At 35.4% G+C, this 20,458-nt stretch overlaps 1 protein-coding gene across 9 annotated transcripts in view; it reads right to left on the reverse strand.

Annotated features, from left to right (window-relative positions):
* DLG2 (discs large MAGUK scaffold protein 2) overlaps positions 1-20,458 on the reverse strand; it is a 1,243,318-nt gene that overhangs the window by 544,196 nt on the left and 678,664 nt on the right. For all 9 annotated transcript variants that reach the window (XM_028126804.1, XM_088018006.1, XM_088018004.1 and 6 more), the window contains one exon: positions 17,794-17,963. In XM_028126804.1, coding sequence (XP_027982605.1) covers positions 17,794-17,963 — 170 coding nt within the window. The remainder of the gene's footprint in view (positions 1-17,793; positions 17,964-20,458) is intronic.

Here is a 20,458-nt window from a genome sequence, read left to right on the forward strand (position 1 = left end):
TTCTATTCTGTTTTATTGACCTATGTGTCTATTTTTGTGACAGTACCACACTGTTTTGATTACTTCTGCTCTGTGGTATAACTTGAAGTCTGAAATTGTGATACCTCCAGTTTTGTTTTTCTTTTTTAAGATTAATTCAGCTATTTGAAGTCTTTTGTGGTTTGATACGAATTTTAGGATTGTTTGTTCTAGTTCTGTGAAAAATGCTGTTGGTATTTTGATAGGGATTGCATTAAATCTATAGAAGGTTTTGGATAGTATAGACATTTTAAGAATATTTCTTCTTCTAGTCCATGGACATGGAATGTCTTTCCATTCCTTTGTGTTGTCTTCAATTTCTTTCATCAATGTTTTATAGTTTTCAGAGAACAGGTCTTTCACTTCTTTCGTTAAGTTATTCCTAGGTATTTTAATCTTTTTGGTGCAATTGTACATGAGATTGTTTTCTTAACTTCTTTTTTGGCTGCTTCATTATTAGTGTATAGAAATGCTATGGAATTCTGTACACTGTTTTTGTATCCTGTGACTTTACTGAATTTATTTATCAGTTCCAGTAGTTTCTTGGTGGAGTCTTTAGGGTTTTCTATATATAGTATCATGTCACTGCAAATAGTGAAAGTTATACTTCTTCCTTAACAATTTGGATGCCTTTTATTCCTTTCTCATATCTGATTGCTGTGGGTAGGACTCCCAGTACTACTATGAATAAAAGTGGTAAGAGTGGATATCCTTGTCTTGTTCCTGATCTTAAGGTAAAGGCTCTCAATTTTTCCCTATTGAGTGAGATATTTAATGTAGGTTTTTCATATAAGGCCTTTCTTATATTGAGGTATGTTCCCTCTAAACCTTTCTTGAGGGTTTTTTTAATGAATGGATATTGTACTTTGTCAAATGCTCTTTCTGAATTCTTGAAATGATCATATGATTTTATCCTTTCTCTTATTGATGTAATGTATCATGTTCATTCACAAATATTGAACCACCCTTGCATCCCTGGAATAAATCCTACTTGGTCGTGGGATTTTTTTTTTTTTAATGTATTGTGGATTTGGTTTGCTAATACTTTGTTGGGGATTTTTGCATCTATGTTCATCAGAGATACTGGCCTATAGTTCCCTTTTTTGTGAATGTGTTTATCTGGTTTTAAAATCAGGGTAATGCTGGCCTCATAGAATGAATGTGGAAGTTTTCCTTCTTCTTCTTTTGGAAAAGTTTTGGAAAGAATAGGTATTAACTCTTCTTTAAATGTTTGGTAGAATTCACCCGTGAAGCTGTCTGGTCCTGGACTATTGTTTGTTGGGAGTTTTTTGATTACTGATTCAATCTCCTTGCCAGTAGTCTGTCCAAATTTTCTATATCTTCCTGATTGGAAATTGGTAGGTTATAAATTTCTTATGAATTTATCCATTTCTTCTAGCTTGTCCACTTTGTTGTCATATGATTTCTCATAATATTCTCCTACAACCCTTTGTGGTATCCATTGTTATTTCTCTTCTTTTGTTTCTGATTTCGTTTATTTGAGTCCTCTCTCACTCTCTTTCTCTTTTTATGGGTTTGATGAGAGGTTTATTGATTTTATTGATTTTTTCAAAGAACCAGCTCCTGGTTTCATTAATTTTTTTTTAGTGTCTATATCATTTATTTCTGCTCTAATCTTTTATCATTTCCTTCCTTCTGCTGGATTTGGGTTTTGTTCTTCTTTTTTTAGCTCTGTTAGGTGTAAAGCTTAGGTTGTCAGAAAATTTTCTTGCTTCATGAGGTAGGCCTGTATTGCTATAAATGTCCCTCTTAGAACGGCTTTTGCAACCCGAAAGATTTTGGATCATTGTGTTTTCATTTTCATTTGTTTCCACGTACTTTTTGATTTCCTCTTTGATTTCTTGGCTTACCCATTCATTGTTTAGTAGATGTTATTTAACCTCCGTGTATTTGTAGTCTTCCCATATTTTTTCTTGTGGTTTTCCAGTTTCATTGCATTGTGGTAAAAAAAGATGCAAGGTTTGCCTTTGATCTTTTTAATTTCTTGAGACTTGTTTTATGACCTAATATATGATCTATTCTGGAGAATGTTCCATGTGCACTTGAAAAAAATGTATATTCTGCTGTTTTGGGATTGAATATTCTGAATATACCTATTAAATCCATCTGGCCCACAGTGTCACTTGAAGCTGCTGTTTCCTTGATTTTCTGTTCATTGATGTAAGTGTGGTGTTAAAGTCCCCTACCATTATTGTATTACTATTGATTTAGTTCCTTTATATTTGTTATTAACTGCTTTATGTATTTGAGTACTCCCATGTTGGGTGTGTAAATATTTATAATTGTTATGTCTTCTTGCTGGATTGCTCCGTTAATGAGTATATAACATCCTTCTTTGTCTCTTGTTACAGTCTTTGTTTTAAAGTCAATTTTGTTTGGGGTTCCTGGGTGGTGCATCTGACTCTTGATTTTGGCTCAGGTCATGATCTCAGGGTTGTAGTTGAGCCCCATATCAGGCTCCACACTCAGCCAGGAGTCTGCTTCTCTCCCTCTCTCTCCCTGTCTTTTTTTTTTTTTAAGTTTTTATTTATTTATTTGAGAGAGAGAGCATGAGAGATAGAGAGCACAAGAGGGAAGAGGGTCAGAGGGAGAAGCAGACTCCCCGCTGAGTAGGGAGCCCGATGTGGGACTCGATCCCGGGACTCCAGGATCATGACCTGAGCCGAAGGCAGTCGCTTAACCAACTGAGCCACCCAGGCGCCCCTATTCAAAGTAATTATTGATAGGTATGTATTTATTGCCATTTTCTTTTTTTTTTTTTTGGTATTTGTTTTTGGGGATCGTCTCTGTCCCTTTCTTCCCTTCTCTTTTCTCTCTCCATGAGTTGGTTTTCTCAAGTGATATACTTGAATTCCTTTCTCTTTACTTTTTGCATATCTTTTACCAGTTTTTGATTGAAGGTTTATATATAACATCTTCTGCATATAGCAGTCTATCTTAAGTTGATGGTCACTTAAGTTTGAATCCATTCTTTACTCCTCATTTTTTAAACAGATAACTGGCATGATATTATAGGGATGTACTATAATTGTAGCCATTCTTCTTTTGTCATTTAGGTTGTTTGCATTTTTTGATACTAGAGCTATTGTTGCAATTAACTTCATTTCACACATACACAAGTTCATTTATAGGATGAATTCCTAGAAGTAGAATTGCTAATCACAACACCAAATGGTTTGAGCATTTAACAAGCTGGAGGTATTTTAAAACTGCTTTTTAAGATAATGGAGCAGTGTATACTCTGCAGCAATGTGTGAAGCAGCCTCCTTCTCCACACCTGTCAATACAGTACGTTGTCACAGTTTTTGAATGTGGACAGTTTGACAGATGGAAAATGGTATCTTGTACTTTAATTTACAGTTTTTTCATTAGGAGTAGGATCAACTATTGTACTGAAGTGTGATAGTTTTATTGGGAACACTTTCTCCACTCTATGGCTTTCTTTTTCCCTCTCTTTTAATCAACAAAATTCCTAATTTTACTCCAGTTCAATTTACCCATCTCTACCTTTATGGATTTATTTTTCATTTTTAAGTATAAAAATTAGAGTGACAACTTATTTGGGTTTAGATTATGAAATAGGGATACAATTTTATTAATTAATTATTTTTAAAGATAGATGCATTTTTTTCCAATATGACTTAGTAAACTGTCTTCCCTTCTCACTCAAAATGCCACCTTTATCATATATTAAATTTCTTGATGTTCATTATCTATTTTTGGATTTTTCAGTCTTTTATTTTGATATATCTTTTTAATTTTTTAATTATCACAGCTTTATAATATGTTTTAGTACATGGCTAGCCTGGACATACCTCATTATTTTTCTTTTTCTGAATTTTCTTCACTATTCTTGCTTATTAATTTTTCCATATAAACTTTAGAATAAGTTTTTCTGGTTCAATTTTTTTATTAGTATTTTTGTTTAAATTTTTAGCATAAAAGTTAAAATTGACATTTTTAAATGCTGTGTGTTCCTTTCTAATGATATAAAATGGTGTTCCCATCTTATATATTCCTTAGTAACATTTTAAAGCTACCTTTATATAGATTGCACATGTTATCAAAAAGCTTATTCTTAAGTGTTTATCATTTTTGTTCCTATTGCAAATGGTATATTTTCTTCCACTAGATCTTTAATTGGTTACTGTGTTTATATACATGGATATATCGCTGATTGATTTCTTTTTTTTTTTAAAGATTTTATTTATTTATTTGACAGAGAGATAGCACAAGTAGGCAGAGTGGCAGGCAGAGGGAGAGGGAGAAGCAGGCTCTCTGCTGAGCAGAGAGCCGGACATGGGGCTCGATCCCAGGACCCTGGGATCATGACCTGAGCCGAAGGCAGCAGCTTAATCGACTGAGCCACCCAGGCGCCCCTGCTGATTGATTTCTATACATTAATTTTATACCTAGCTACCTTACTCAATTCTTTTATTGTTTTAAATAATATTTGGATGATTTCCTTTGGTTTATCATCACAAATAAGGATATTTTTCATTTTTTCAATTCATAATCAAACTTATGTCTGGAACAATGTAAGCAATGACTGTGATAGCATATTTTATAGAAAGTTTGCATGGCTGACAATATATTTTTTGAATCCTTGCCTTGTCTGGACACCCTGAGCCACCAGCTTTTTTTCTGAAAACTCTGCAGTGCCTGTTTGATGTAACTTTAGAATATTACTTTCTGGGAAAAATGAAGGGGGGGAATCGAAGGGGGAGACGAACCATGAGAGACTATGGACTGTGAGAAACAAACTGAGGGTTCTAGAGGTGAGGGGGGTGGGGGGATGGGTTAACCTGGTGATGGGTATTAAAGAGGGTATGTATTGAATGGAGCATTGGGTGTTGTATGCAAACAATGAATCATGGAACACTACGTCAAAAACTAATGATGTAATGTATGGGATTAACATAACATAATAAAATAAAAAAATGCAAAAAAAAAGAATACTCCTTTCTCCTTTTATTTATTTATTTTTAAAACCTTATGTTCACTATGACTATCTCAAGCTTTGCTCTTTCACTAACTTCAGTGACATCTATTTTTTTTCTTACTGTTTATGATATATTCATGAGTTCTGTAAAGATGCTATTAGGCCCTTTATTGGATTCCTCAGGTCTGCAATTTTTCTTTGCACTCAGTCTGTAGTTTTATCATTTTGTCTTTCAACACTTACTTTACTGAATTTATTTTCTTAAGTTTTTCTATAGCATGAATCATGAGTAATTTCTTTCTGTTCCTTGAATTATAGTTTGAGCTATTTTTCTTATTTCTTTCTTCCTTTTATTTGCAGTTTATAAAGACCAGGATCACCTAGGGGTAATAGCATGAATTCTGGAGCCAGACAATTCTATCCTGCCTCTGTCACTATTTGTGTAATTTCAGGCAAGTTATTGAATCACATATCTGCATATGTAATAAAAGTAGCACATTGGAATTCCTACAGGGAAGAAAAGAGATATATAGATATAGATATATACACAACACTTAGAACATACAGTAAGTGCTATCTTTATGTAAGTGCCTAACATACAGTAAGTGCTTACTAAATTAGATAATGACAATGCTTTTTTGTTGTTGTTTTGATTGTGGTATGTTTACAGAGTTATTAAAATGTTTCCATCCTGCTCATGATTGGGCAGTTCAAGCAGACGTTCTTTGTTCTGATATAATATATGTGACTAGTTTACTTTTTTCATTTACACCTATAAACATTTTGTTTTTCCTTCTGAGTCATATGGGAGGGTCTAGATATTTTGTGTTCTAATCACTTCAGCACATGAGGCAACAACTGGGGAAGGAATTCGTGGAGACCTCAGTAGAGGCTATAGTCAAGTGTGCTATTTTTCTTAGAACACCCCAATTCTGCTATCTTTGAGATTCTTGTCCTAGACCAAGATACATATACTTGGGTAATTCCTCTAATTCAGGGTGTGGTTACAGAACCTTAACTTCCATTAGAGAATATCAGCATTACTGCTCACTTCCCCCACTTTAGATTCTCCCAACAGCAAATTTCAAGTTTCAACTACTCTTTGAAAAAAGGTAAGGCTACCAGCTCAATGTACTCTTCTCCAGATTTACCTGAATCTCTGAGAAGTCTCAGGATTTTGTCAGTCACCGAATTTCAGGAAGGGAATGGGAATGGGGTAGCATCTGAACCTTTCTAAGTCTATCTATAACTGTTTCTGTCCTTCGTTACAGTTTTTTAAGAGTATCATATTCAGTTGTGCTTCACTCCTTCTTTCATCACTGTTAGAAAAAAAATTTTGATGTTGTTGTTAGTGATCTCCCTTATGTGTTGTTCATTTTGTGAGTTATTGGAGGAGAGAATTTCTGTGAGCAGATAAGATTACTCTGTCCTCATAACCTGGAAACTGTTTCTTTAGGAGTACATACAATCTGCTTTATGGAAAACTTTGCCTATAAACATTATTATTAGTATTTTGAAGTATAATTAACGTGTTATATTAGTTTCAGGTGTACAATATAATGACTCAAAATAACAGGCACTCTTTTTTTCTCTATCTGTTATTTTTATGCTCAGTCTTTCCTTATATCTGTGGGATTCATTTTCATATCTATGTGAACTGGGCAACATGTGTCCCTGACCAATTCCATCTTATTTCTGATTATTCCATCTATCATCTATCTGCCTTTAGGTCACTTGTAATGGACACAAATGAGTAAAGGATGACTAATATGAGGAATGGTTAAATTACTATCAAGAATGATATCAATAAGTCTAGATGCTATGCTCAGTCCAACAGTCTTATACTTAATAGAGATAAATATAAATTTATAAATGTACATCAAAAATCAATTATTGTAAGATAGAATGTAATATATATAAAATCCAGTAGTTCATATGAAATATTTACATATGTATATATGTAATTTGGATAGAACCAACAAAAAGGTCTTAAAAACAAAGCTAACACAGTTTTACATTATATTAAATAAAGTATGGAGCTCATATACAAAACTCTATTTACCATGGTCTGTACTAACAAACATATCAAGGGATCTCTCTATATAATTCTGTATATTGTTATTTAGGTGGGATATTGCCAAACTGGAGAAAGTTCATAGGATGGAAACAGTAAAATAGAGGATCTGAAAATCATGATGTATCAGGAATGGTTAATAAATGAGGATTCCTTAGTCTAAAGGAGAGAGGTCTAAATGGATACTTGACAGTGTCCTACAAATGAATGAAGGGCTGTCCCATGAAGAGTTGTCCATCGTAGCTGGAGAGGGCAGGAATGACATTAATAGACAACTTCAAAGGAATTCCAGCTTTCAGTTCAGTTTTGGGAGGGGGGGAATCCAGTGAATGGGGCAGTCTCCCAAGTGAACAGCTGTCACCAGTGTTGGAAAGCTGTTTCTTCCCAGAGCACTGAAGCAGAAACTGAGGTCCTTGTAAAAACTTGTGTCTATGTTTATCTGGTGGTACTAGAATTATTACACTCATGCACACTCCACACACTATAGTGGGACCACTATCTCCCTTGAGGGCACATCATGTCTCTATCTCCAACTTGTAGTTGCCTAAGTAAAAGGTGTTTGTTACAGTTTTGCCAAATACATAAATGAGTGTGTACATTTTGAGATGTTAGAATATTTGACACTTAAGAATTATTGCACATCAACATTATTATGATTTTAAACAACTGGCAGGTACCACATTCAGTTTATTCAAATGAGTGGATCTATGAAGGCTAAATTTTCTCATATGACTCAGCTGCTCATAAATATTCAGCAAATATTTTTGGGTTCCTGGGAAGCAACTATTGAAGTCTTTCTTCCTAAGATTAATGGTGAATACTGAACAAACTCTATATGTTTTCTTCATTCATGACTATCAGGGACTGACTTGCCTAGATAAATGTGTCTCATTTGTTTCCTTTCTTATTTTTACTTTTTCCTTCTTCCTAACTGCTCTCTTTTTATTTTATTTATTATTATTATTATTTTAAATTTTATTTATTTATTTGACAGAGAGAGAGAGAGTACAAGCGGGGGGAGCAGCAGAGCGAGAGGGAAAGGGAGAAGCAGGCTCCCTGCTGAGCAAGGAGCCCAATGGGGGGCCTGATCCCAGGACCCTGAAATCGTGACCTGAGCCGAAGGCAGACGCTTAACCGACTGAGCCACCCAGGTGCCCCTACTCTCTTTTTAACTTTACTGATAATTTTCAGCTTTTCCTAAGATCTTCTTTATTGTGCAAATTTCCAACTTTCAGTGGATTCTTGGTAGGATCTCATAACTGGCTAACCCATAACATATTTCATGTTTACAAATCCTTAAGTTGGCATTTTTTATGGAGTTTAAAAGTAGAGATTTTCTCTCTCTTATTAACTTTTCTATAAGGGATAAAGTGTCCAAGGTATCTAGCTCCAATTGAATTATGCTCAGAGACAAAGCCCGTGTAGTACAAGGCTTTTGACTGACAGCTAATGGCACCTGGAATCATGGTTCATGAATAAAAAATACCACAATCTTTAATTTTATTGGATCTTGATATTCCATAGAAGGAGGAGAATTTAATGTATGCTGGTTGATGAGTTAGGGAACAAAAATGGATTTAGTTAGGGGACTGCAATGAATTTAGCATGAAGCTAGTCTTAGCCAAAAGAGGACTGTTATTTTAGTCTAAGATGAATGCCTGTATATTAAGAAGGTATTTGGGAGAAAAGCCAACACTTCTTTTCTTATTGACATTCTTTTGATTTAGCACTTTGAACTGCTTGGCTTAATAAATGTTTTTGAAATAAAATATTTATTGAGTGAATGGATGATTATTTTCTGCATGTATTTGCTTCTTAAAAAAGTAAATAACGAAGAGCAATACTTTAAACTTTTTGGGCACTAACATGTACCTGGGATCTCATTAAATTCTCACAATAACCAAGGCAGCCACTTAATATTCCCACTTAACAGTTAGGTAAAGGAAGGGTTTAAACTAAGGTGCTGTCCAAATCCCAATAAAATTGCTTTGCTACTGGTCATAAAATGGAAAGATTTATAGTCACAGTATTTACCATGGCAACACATTTCCTTCTAAAACTTTAAAAAGTGCTATATAGGTATTTACCTCAGCAAATATTTACAGCTAGGTAAATAGTGTTTTCTGTGTGAATTATAAAACTTTTGTTTTATAAATGTCAAAAAAAAAATCAAAGCTACACCTACCTACTACAATGCATTTTTGAAATCTGAAGTTTTCATGGTAAAATAATTTTGACTTTAAAGATTTGTTAAGGAGCCATTAATCACAAATTCCATAAAAAATTATGAGCTAGCTCTAAACAGCAAAGAAATAAACTAAGGAAAGAAACAATGGCCACATGTTAGCCTGAAAAGGCAAATGAGAGGAGTGGCATCATTCCTTAATTTCCAAAAGGATTTAGCAAATGTAATCAACTGTTTTACTCTCCTCTAATGTAGAAGGTATACAACAGAGAGATTACAGTGGCCATATCTGTAGTTTGTTTTTTCATGAATAAAAACTGTCTACAAGATTTCAGGAGAGAGCTTTTTACAGATACATTATGAAGACTGACCAAATACTAGCTCAGAGAAAGAGCCTCACAGTCTACAAGGATATGTCTTTTATCCAGAAATAATTAGGGACTAACCATGTACATATTCAAGAAATTCTATAGAAAGTTCCTCAGAACGAGGTGAACTCATCAAATGTGTTGTGCTTTGTCCAATTTAAAAAAAGGATTTGTTCTTTTGGGGGACAGAGAGTGGTGACTGAGGCACAATATTTTTCCAAGAAGACTGGTTCTCTTGCTTAATATAGAGGCATTTTCTCTTTGACTATAAATATTATACTTCAGTAAGAGGTTTCACTGCACATGCAATCAAGCAAATTTCCCTGTGTACTCAAGGGAACAATTTTGGTAATTCAAAAGGCCTGAAAAATTTCAGCCCTAAAAGGAAAATGTTGTGTTTTGAGACCTCATGCCAAAGAGCTGAATTTGCCATTTGTGCTTATTAAGAATCAAACCATTATTCAAAATGGTCCTTCACCACGGATAGGTCTACCTGCCACTTAGAACTCAGAGCCCAGGACATGGGCCTAAATAGAGAGTAAACTGTATCTTGCATTCAGGGACACACTTGCATATGTATTAAAAATTAACACACATTATAATTTACCCCATGGTAAGAAAGGGGGGAAAGTATGGTGTCTCTTGATGCAGTTCATAGTTGGATGCCAGTAATCAAAGCAGTTGCATAACCTTTGTGCTCAGTTTTGACCCAGGGGCCTGGTGAACTGCTTGGGTATGAGCAGCTGAATTGTGGACATCTGAAAACTTTGCTCTCCTAAACACTTCCAACTTATCGTGATCAGTTGATAGTAGCTCAGCTTCTTAGGGAACGCCATCAGCAAAGCTATAGATGGACAGAGGGACTAAAAAGAATGGTTTCAGGGCTGGCAATCTTTTCAACTAAAATCTCAGTACACTCAAATGTTCACGGAGCACTTATTGTTTTCTCATTACCTGCAGCTCTAGGCCTACATGCTAAAATTCAAGTCATTGAATAATTTACCAAGTAATCATCTCTGAAAACTGTCAGATGAGTGCTTCACATCAACTCGGAGGAAGTTCACTCCAGCCACATTAGTGTCAGAGAGAGGAGACAAGAGTAGATGGCAGAACAAGGACAGATTAGAAAAAAAACAAAACAAAACTGAGTATGCAGATAGAGACAAGTCATAAACTTCATTCAAGTTAGATATCTGAGAAATTCTCTGTCCGTAATACTGGATGTTTGCCATATTAAAATTTAACCAAGCTGGACAATAAAACTGTTAAGTAGGCTATTAAGAAAAAATAAAATAAAAATCCTCAGTAATTTGGAAACTGGTTTTTGCTAAATCAGCCTTTTAAGCAAAGTGTTAGATGCTTCAAATACTGTTTTGTCCCAATCTCTTGAACAGATAGTTACAATAAAGTTTGAAAAAAAAGGGGGCCAATGCAAGGGTTTTACTCCTGGCAATAAAATAATTCCTTTTACATCTTAGCCATTCCTTTTTCTGCTTGCCATACTGCAGTGATGGTCATGATCTGTCTTGGATTCTCCTCCATCTCTCTACCCCAATTCCTCCCATTTACTGCTCAGAGTTTGGTCACAGACTAAATCTAGGGCTTGTATTTTCAGCATTAATCAAATGCTTCCAATATGCACAGGTCGGGGCAGGAATCATAATCTCAGTGTCTTAAGTGTGAGAATTAGCAGCTTGTTTATCTCCTTAACTTAGGTTGCTGATACCTATCCCTCCTACACGTATGGGCTGCTTGGATCGCATGGTAACAAAAGTAGGAATAGAGAGAAAGCAGAAGCACTTCTGAAGTCCTTAGAAGTGAAAGATTGCTTCTAATTCCATCAGTCTCTGACAGTTTTGTAAGGAGATAAAACTGAACCGGCTTGGCTTTTGGGAGATGGATATGATTCTGACAGGCAGTGGTCATAGTGGTAAAGAAAGTCATTCCAAAGGTGGGAATGGGATGAGCAAAGCCCTAAGGGCAGGAGAGTATGACCCATGTTTAAGAAATTGTACAGAGTCTGGCTTCCCTGGATGTGGAGACGCATGAATGAGAGAAGACAGAAGAGAAAGCTGAGGCGGAATTTTGTCCCTGGAGGAGAGGGAGATCATAGGGGGCATGAAATGCTATGGCAAGAAATTTAGATTTTTACCTAATGGCAGTGAAGAACCACTAGAGACTTCTAAGCAGGGGAAAACAATGAATAGAGCTGTGAGTTTTGCAAAATTTTTCTAGGAAGAGCATATAAGCAGGGAGGGAGGGATTGGCAATGGTCTATTGTAGTAGATCAGACAAGACATAATGAAGATATGGACACCACAATAATGGCAGGTGGAGCATAAATATCAGGAATTGCTGAATATTAAGAAATTTTAATTAACTTTTAATTTATTTTAATAGATGGTCAACAAATAATAGTCAACAAATAGTCAACAAATAATACTAAAAAACAAGGTTTTATAAAATACTAGAAGAGGCTCTTTTAAAGCACCGGGGATGTGATGAGCACTGGGTATTATATGCAACTAATGAATCATTGAACACTACACCAAAAACTAAGGATGTACTATATATTGGCTAATTGAATTTAAATTAAAAAAAAGAAAGCACTGGGATGAGTATGTGCTTTTCTGCTTTTTTAAATAAAATTTTAGCCAATTATGATAATAAAAAGAGTAAAAGTAGTATAAACATGTATTTAAAATTTACAATTATTATCCTGAAAATAAACTTATAAATTAGATATTCAGATTTTATCGATTTTGCAGATGAGGAAGGTTGAGGCACAGAGAGGTTACAATACTTATTTTGGGACCCACAGCTACTTAAAGATGTCCGGGAACCTTACCACTAACTACACATGTGGCTTTTCCAATGATTGAAGTATACACATTATAAATAGCCATTTGTGTAATGACTCTTATAGTCAGGGTATTTTATACTTATTTTTACTTCTTATAGAAAGATGAGAGCTATAATCATCATGGCATTTTCAGTTCGCACTATTACAGACCTATGGAACTGCAACGTGTGTATGTGTGTGTGTGTCTGTGAAAAAATTAAAAAATCTTTAAAAAATATGTTTTTTAAATAATAAAGAATTGCAGAAATGTTTTGCTAGATGGACCTTATCACTTTTTCAGTTTTAATAAGGTAGCTAAAATAAAGCCACAAGCAAATCTATTTTTGGATATGAACAACGTTATGGCCTTAATATTTTCAATTTTAGAAGCTGGCCTTAACCTAGTTGTATAATCCTTAAGCAATAAGAACATCTTAAAAGAAGACATCTTGTTTCTTATATAGGTTTAGGCTTCCTTGGCTCAGGCCACAGGAACAAGTCTGCACATGTTTAATTATATAGCTTCTTAGAAATTATGACTTAGTGTGTTCTTAGGAAAGTTACTAGAAAAACTTTTATTATAAACCAATTTCCTGGGAAACCACATGCCCACTTCAGATTTTCTTCCTTGTGTATTTTTGGTTGCTTGGCAAATTTAAATGAATTTGCCTAATCGCTACTTCCTATACATGATCACCCATTTTTTCTCCTAAACTGTCCACAAACAGACACCCCAGCTGCTTGCAATGACCAAATCTGTAACTGTGAATTTAGGAAAATTTTTACATATTGTTAAGAAAAGGCATTCTAAATTATTAATGGATATTACTCAAATATTTATTACTGAAATACCTGGCCATAAATTACCAGCCAGATAATTCTAGTTGAATATTGAGAAGATCAGCACTACTATAGAGACAGAATCACATACATCGAAGGTCATTTCGGAATTAGTACTTTGTACAATTATGGAATACACTCAAGGGTATAGAATTAGAAAACCATACATTTAACTCTATCACAAATTATTTTTCAAGGATCCCTTAACACTGTATCTATATAACTAGAAAAAAACCCACAAATAAACAAAACCAAAAACAATCCCAAAACTAAAATAGTCTGGGCATTAAGAATATCTACAAAATAGATTCTTATTTTTATTATAACTGTTCAAAATAGCTAATATAGCCATATTCATTATCTTTATATTAAAGATTATTAATGAAAAGTGAGAAAGTCAATATTCAGATATTTCCCCATAATTCCGGATATTTGACAAAATATAGGGTAAATTCAGAATATTATCTTGACAGGGATTTTAGACAGATATCTTCCAGTTCTGCCTCCTAGATCTCCTTTTCAAATGCATCACAGTCTTTTCAACATGTCCAAAAGTGAATTCCTAATCTCCCCACAGGGGTTCCTCCCCAGTCTTCCTAGTCTCATAGATGGCACCCTAATCCATTCAATTGCTCCATTAGATAATTGGGCCTCATCCTTAGACATATTCCACATCTAGATCAATAAGTGGTACCAATTATTTCTCCAACATATAGCTCAATTCCATCCATTTTTCTTGACCTTCTGCAAGTAACACCTAACTGATCTCTGCTCCCACTCATGCCCCTTCAATGCATTTTCTTCACAGCAGCCAAATGATCTTCTGAAAATGACTAATTTGATCGTGTCACTCCCATGCTGAAAATTTTGCAATAACTTTGTGTTGCACTTGAAATAAAACAACAAATCTTCAAATATGGTCAACAAGGCTTTGCATGATCTGGCACCACTTACCTTGACAATATCATTTCATGTCATTCATTAACCTATCATTAAACACCCGTCACAATTGACTTCTTTCAGGTTCTAGAAGGTATCAAGATCTTTTCTACTTTAGGGCCTTCATACACACATGCTTTTACTTCTGTCTGGATGCTCTCCTCCACTCTTTATCTGGCTAACTTCTATTTTTATTTTTCCTTCAAGGTTTAGCTTAAGTGGAACTTCCTTTAAAAAGTCTTCTTTGACCCTCTATTTGATTGGCCACATTATAATCTTTTACGTTCATTCTAGTATGTTTCCCAGTTTATATTATAGGTATTTTCTACATCAGGCTATCATCTTCTTGAGCAAGAACTATTTCTACTTTTTTCATGAATCTCCATTGTCAGCCTCTGTGCCAGGAACATACTAAATACTTATATTCCTTGAATCATTGAAGGACTAAATTGATGCAGAAATCCAGTTAGTTCTATATTATACATGCATAATTGAGGCTAGTTAGTCCAGTTGGCTAGAGAGTTGATGGACTATAGAGAATGCCCACGTGCTCAACAAAGGGTAAAAAAGGACCTCTGGGCATGTGTTAAAATTTTAAATGTTCTGGAGCATTTTGGCTCTCCTGGTCAAGATGAATCATGACACATGCTCCATCACAGAGCTGATTTCATTTTGCCTTGCATTAAAGTTGGTTGACTTTATGTCTTTCTCTACCATGAGAACTTTCTGAGTCTTCCACCAGAATCACATCTGTTTCATCTCAGGTACATGAGAGTTTCCACAGTGTGAGCTAAACATTGGTAGAAATTTATTTTATTTTATTTTATTTATTTATTATTTTATTTATTTTTTAAAAAGATTTTATTTAATCATTGTTTGTTTGCCAGAGAGAGAGAGAGAGAGAGCAAGCGAGCACAAGCAGGGGGAGCTGCCAGGCAGAGGGAGAAGCAGGCTCCTCACTGAGCAAGGACCCCAATGAGGGACTTGATCCCAGGACCCTGGGATCATGACCTGAGCTGAAGGCAGACACTTAACCAACTCAGCCACCCAGGCATCCCAAGAAATTTATTTTAAATATATCGTCATTCACAAACAAAGAATTAAAAGGTGCCAAGTGAAGTTAACATTGCAAGGTAACATCATATTTAGTGCAGAATCTAATTTAATTATTCAATTTACTGATTCAGCACTTCCTGCGGTTAAGGCACTGGGAAAGGCATTAGGAATTTAAACAGTGACAAATACCTTTTCTTTTCTTGTGTATCCATAAACTTTATATAGAAAAACAAATCCCCATCAGTGACCTCTGGATGGTGACAATACAAAAATGTCTGACTGACTCAGCATAATCCCAACAGGACTAACAGGCCCATATCCCTCGACAGGGATGTGGCAGGAGCCTGCTTCTTGGGATGTGAGGTTACTTCTAATACTATCATTCGTATGCCATGAACTTTTGGGTTATTGCCTGGGTATTCTCGGTGGATTATGCTCACCTATCCCCACTTCCCCCTTGTTATGTCCTAGGGCAATTCCTGTCCTACTCCCTGCTCAAAGGAGACAAAAGTTCAGACTGAAATAAACCAGCCAGAGGGGGCCCTGGTATCAAAGATCCCCAAAATCTGTTCCCGCTAAAATTAAGGAGTTTTGGCTATGGATTCCCTACAACCTTGAAGTGCTCTGCTGAGCAGCTAAAGGTCATCGAGTGACTCAGCTAGCAGGAGGTCTGCTAATAGATGCTTCACTTTAGAGCTGTGCTGAATAATTGCTGTTAATTGAATTGCAGAAATACCTATTTGTTATTTATAAATAGTATACATTTTTAATAGAAATAGTGTGATGCTCAAATTGTTTATCTTTAAAGCACCTTGCAAATATGATTTTAGTAAATGTGCAGAAGTTAGAAAGTCTTTTCTTTCATACTACCAGATATTGTGGTATACTTTACTTCTTTTTTTTTTCCAGATTTAATTATGCAATTTTAATGCATTTGAATTTAGCCCACGAAGCATCTTTGTATATTTTCTTTACATTACCAAGCACTTGTAACAAAGCCTGAAACTATTTGTAGTAAAACATACTACAAATAACATGTATATATAGGTAATATTTGTTTGGCGGTCAATTTGGGCCAGCCATTACTCTAAATACTTCATGTGAATTGGCTCTTCTAGTCCTCACATTTCTAGGGGGCAAATACTATTATTATCTGCATTTTGTAGATGAGAAAATTAAGGCTCAGAGAGGTTAAGCAATTTGCTCAAGATCAAACAGCTAGTGAGCTGCAGAGTAGCACTTTGGCTCTGGAGCCTACACTTTCAACCAGCAAGATTTAGTTAAATGTTTAATTCTCATAAACCCTGTGCGACAGATACTACCATTATGATCCCCATTTAATAATGAGGGGATTGGTCCAACCAATATCACTCTGCTGGTAAGCGGCTGAATCAGGCTTTTAAACTCAGTCCTGTCTGACTCTTGGGTCTGAGATCCTAGAGAAGGCAGAGTACTTACTTCCTTTTTAATCCCATCTAGCATTAGAGATTAAGTAGATTTTAAGGGAAAAGAGAAATGATTTACTCAAATAATACAGTAACTATCCAGTCATAATCTTCAAAAATATTTAAAATACTGTTAAGCTAATTATTGAATTTTTCTAAAATATTTGAAATACTCTTAAGCTAATATTAAATGTCATCATTCTGAACAGCAGAGCCCAAATGACTATTCTTTTTTTTTTAAGATTTTATTTATTTATTTGACAGAGAGAGACACAGCAAGAGGGAACACAAGCAGGGGGAGTGGGAGAGGGAGAAGCAGGCTTCCCGCCAACCAGGGAGCCTGATGCAGGGCTCGATCCCAGGACCCTGGGATCATAACCTGAGCCGAAGGCAGACGCTTAATGACTGAGCCACCCAGGCGCCCCCCAAATGACTATTCTTAAAAATTAGTGTAATAACTCATCTCACTGTTCGTGTGATTTCCCAGAGTAACCGCGATTACCTCAAGAGATTTGTGAGCATTTAAAAAAAAATAAATTTTAACTTATTTTTACTATTGCAAGTATAAAATGTTGTGTAGTACTTGTTGGGTGTAATACATGAGAGTAATACAATCAAAACAAATCACAAGAGTATTATAAAAATACAATAACTGTTATTTCAGGATAGACTAGTTTAATTACTATCATTCATATTACTCTTTTACTAAATGAGTAGTCACCGTTTATATCTTAAAAATGAGAAGGAATGTACATGCCAGTCAAGTCATGATGATAAAGTAAGATTAAAAGTTTATAGAAAAATGCTGACGGTTTATATTTATAAGAATGTTGCTTATAAGGACATTCCTATATAAATCTGTCCTTTCTTTCTCTGAGTTCATATTTAGAGTATTGATTTCCTTGACCTGTAAAAACCAGTATTGCACGATTTCAAATCTCTAGGTGAGCACTGAATGTCAGAGCATAAAAGGAGATAGTACATCATCGGTGAATTATGCCATATATTTTAGCCAAATGGTTTGTACAGGTGTCTCATTATGAGTCATTTATGTTTGTATTACCTTTAGGCCCTTTGAACAGTTTGATCTCCACAACAGTTTCCAGAATGGGTCGTCTTCTGCGCACGTACAGCCGAACGATAGACCCAGCTTCCTTGAGAGCTTCCACGGCTTTACTGTGGGAAACCTCTGACACATCGACCTCATTCACCCGCAAGATACAATCATTGACCCTGGAAGAGAGGGAAAGAAGGAAAACTGAGGGTTGGCTGGGAGGATTTTTTAAAGCATATTATCATTGTTAGCAAAACTTAAGAAGCAAGAAAGCAGAGTATGAGCAATTTTAAAATGTTTTGTTTGGAAGAAACAATTCAAATGAAGGAAACATTGAACTCCCCAGCCTTCCCAGCCTTTCCAAAAGGACTGCACTACTGGTCAGGCCCCTCTGGCATCCCAGTGCCCTGGCATGGGAGCACATGGTACACGGTGCAAGTTAGGACGACGACACATTTTGAGGTCCCTGTCAGTTACATCATTATTTTTTTTTTTAAGATTTTATTTATATGTCAGAGAGAGAGAGAGAAAGCACAACCAGGGGGAGTGGGAGGCAGAGGGAAAAGCAGGCCCCCTGCCGAGCAAGAAGCTTGTGGGATGAGGGATGTGGGACTGGATCCCAGGACTCTGGGATCACGACCTGAGCCAAAGGCAGACGCTTAACCAAATGAGCCACCCAGGCACCCCATATTTTGATTGGTTTTAACTGAGTTGACTGAGGGTTATTATTGCAGTGGTTCTCAGAACTTACTATGGACTATACAGACATCACAAATGTAAACTTAAAGATTAATTTTATTGAATTTGTAATTTGCTACTTATAAAGGTAATATATAGTCATTTTAGAAAATCTGAAAAATGTAACCATGTAGAAAGAGAAAAAGATATACATGACCCAATCATCTAAAATAAATGCATTAGCTTTCTGGTAAACTATCTTCCTGTGTTTTTTTTTTCTTCCCCCCTCAAATTTGTATCACAGTATTAGAGATATTGAAGTTCAGATTTCACAAAATTGAAAGAAAATCTCAGATAATCTTTGCCTTAGGTATTTACTTTGAAAACCAATAATTATGGTAACTAAACTCTCCTTTCTGGCATTTTCGGAAGGGATAATCTGACTTTTCTACAAAACTGTCCAGGTAATAGATATTTATGTAGCCACAGACTTCAAATCTCTTTTATATTCATGATAATTAGTAAAAACTTTAATAATGATTAAAAGTATGAGGTTTGAGACTAGAAAGATTTCTTTCCTTTACTTTGAATATCCACTCTAGTATTGCCCATCTCAGTTCATGTGTTCCTCAGAGTAAGAAATAAGGGGCTACCCTTGCTTGACTTCCTTATCCCAACCAACATACATTCAGCTCTACCTGCAAAGTCTATCTGCAATCCATCCACATTTCTTAATCTGCACTGCTACCACCCTGGTTGATGTCAACATCATCTCCCACCTGGATTATTTCTACAGGCTTCTACCTACTCCCCCGGGATCCTCTCTTGTCAACTTTTAATGCATTCTCCACACAGTGGACAGAGTAAAGTGAACATGATTGGATGCTTATTCACCTTCCATTCCCCATATCCTTCTTCCCAACCATGCCCGATTTGCTCAGGACATCCACTCCTTAGCAAATATTTGTTAAATGAATGAAATAATAAGCCTAAGTTCAATTACTAGGCCTTCCATTTCCTAAGTTGGTAAACACTGATAATTAGCCTCTTAGCCTCTATGTTCACATCTATAAATAGATACAATAGTAATATCTACAATAAAGACTTATGGGGAAGATTAAATGAGTAATGTACATGTAAGTCTTTAGCAAGGAGTCTGGTATGTAATAAGCATCTAATAAGTGGTTATTGGTTGCACTGAAAATTTTGATTTATAATATTTTAACTATTAGATCCTTTCCATAATCTTGTGAATAAGACATTATCCACATTACAGAAATGAGAATTGTTCCTAGTGATCAAGTTCTTTGTCTAAAGCTGTCAGCAATTTGGGTAGAAATTGGATATGACCTTAGGTCTTCCAATTTCAAAAGCCAGCACTCTCCTCTTAGGGATCACAAAACATCTAAATGTCGTGAACAGTTTCATGTATATTGTGCACGTCAATTCAAAATTATAACATGGTAGTGAAAATGTTATGCAAAAAGTATGGGAAGAATTTTTCTATCATTTTTTCCCCCATAACTTCTCTATACCTGTTTGGGGAGCTGAGTTATAGAGACTCTTGTCTCAGTGAGAACCCTAATTAGCTTCAAAATTCTGAGGTGAAACATTTCACTTATTAAGATTCAGTGATGTCATTTCATCTTAACAGATGCTACAGCTTTAAAAGGTTTACACATACATTTCCTCTCTGACAAAAAAAAAAAAACAAAACAAAACATGGAAAATTACCAATTAAAATAGTTTTGAGAATGTAGGCAACACGGGTGCCAGCCGCCCTACAGCAGCTGGTCCTTTGAGAGTGGGTAATTTTGTCATCTCATGATAATGCAAACACATAGTGTTTACCATCACCCTATGCTCAGAATATTAATCATATCTTAAAACACTGCTTTCCATAAAAAGGAGTGGCTGACATTTAAAAAAAATTACGGATGCTATATCTATTCAAACTGTGCTAAATTTTTCCTTTTGTATACAGTGGAATCCTTAA

Source organism: Eumetopias jubatus, unplaced genomic scaffold, assembly GCF_037043125.1.
Source record: "Eumetopias jubatus isolate StellerSeaLion01/CBP00866 unplaced genomic scaffold, mEumJub1_p1.0 scaffold_13, whole genome shotgun sequence".
In the NCBI taxonomy this organism is placed as follows: domain Eukaryota; kingdom Metazoa; phylum Chordata; class Mammalia; order Carnivora; family Otariidae; genus Eumetopias; species Eumetopias jubatus.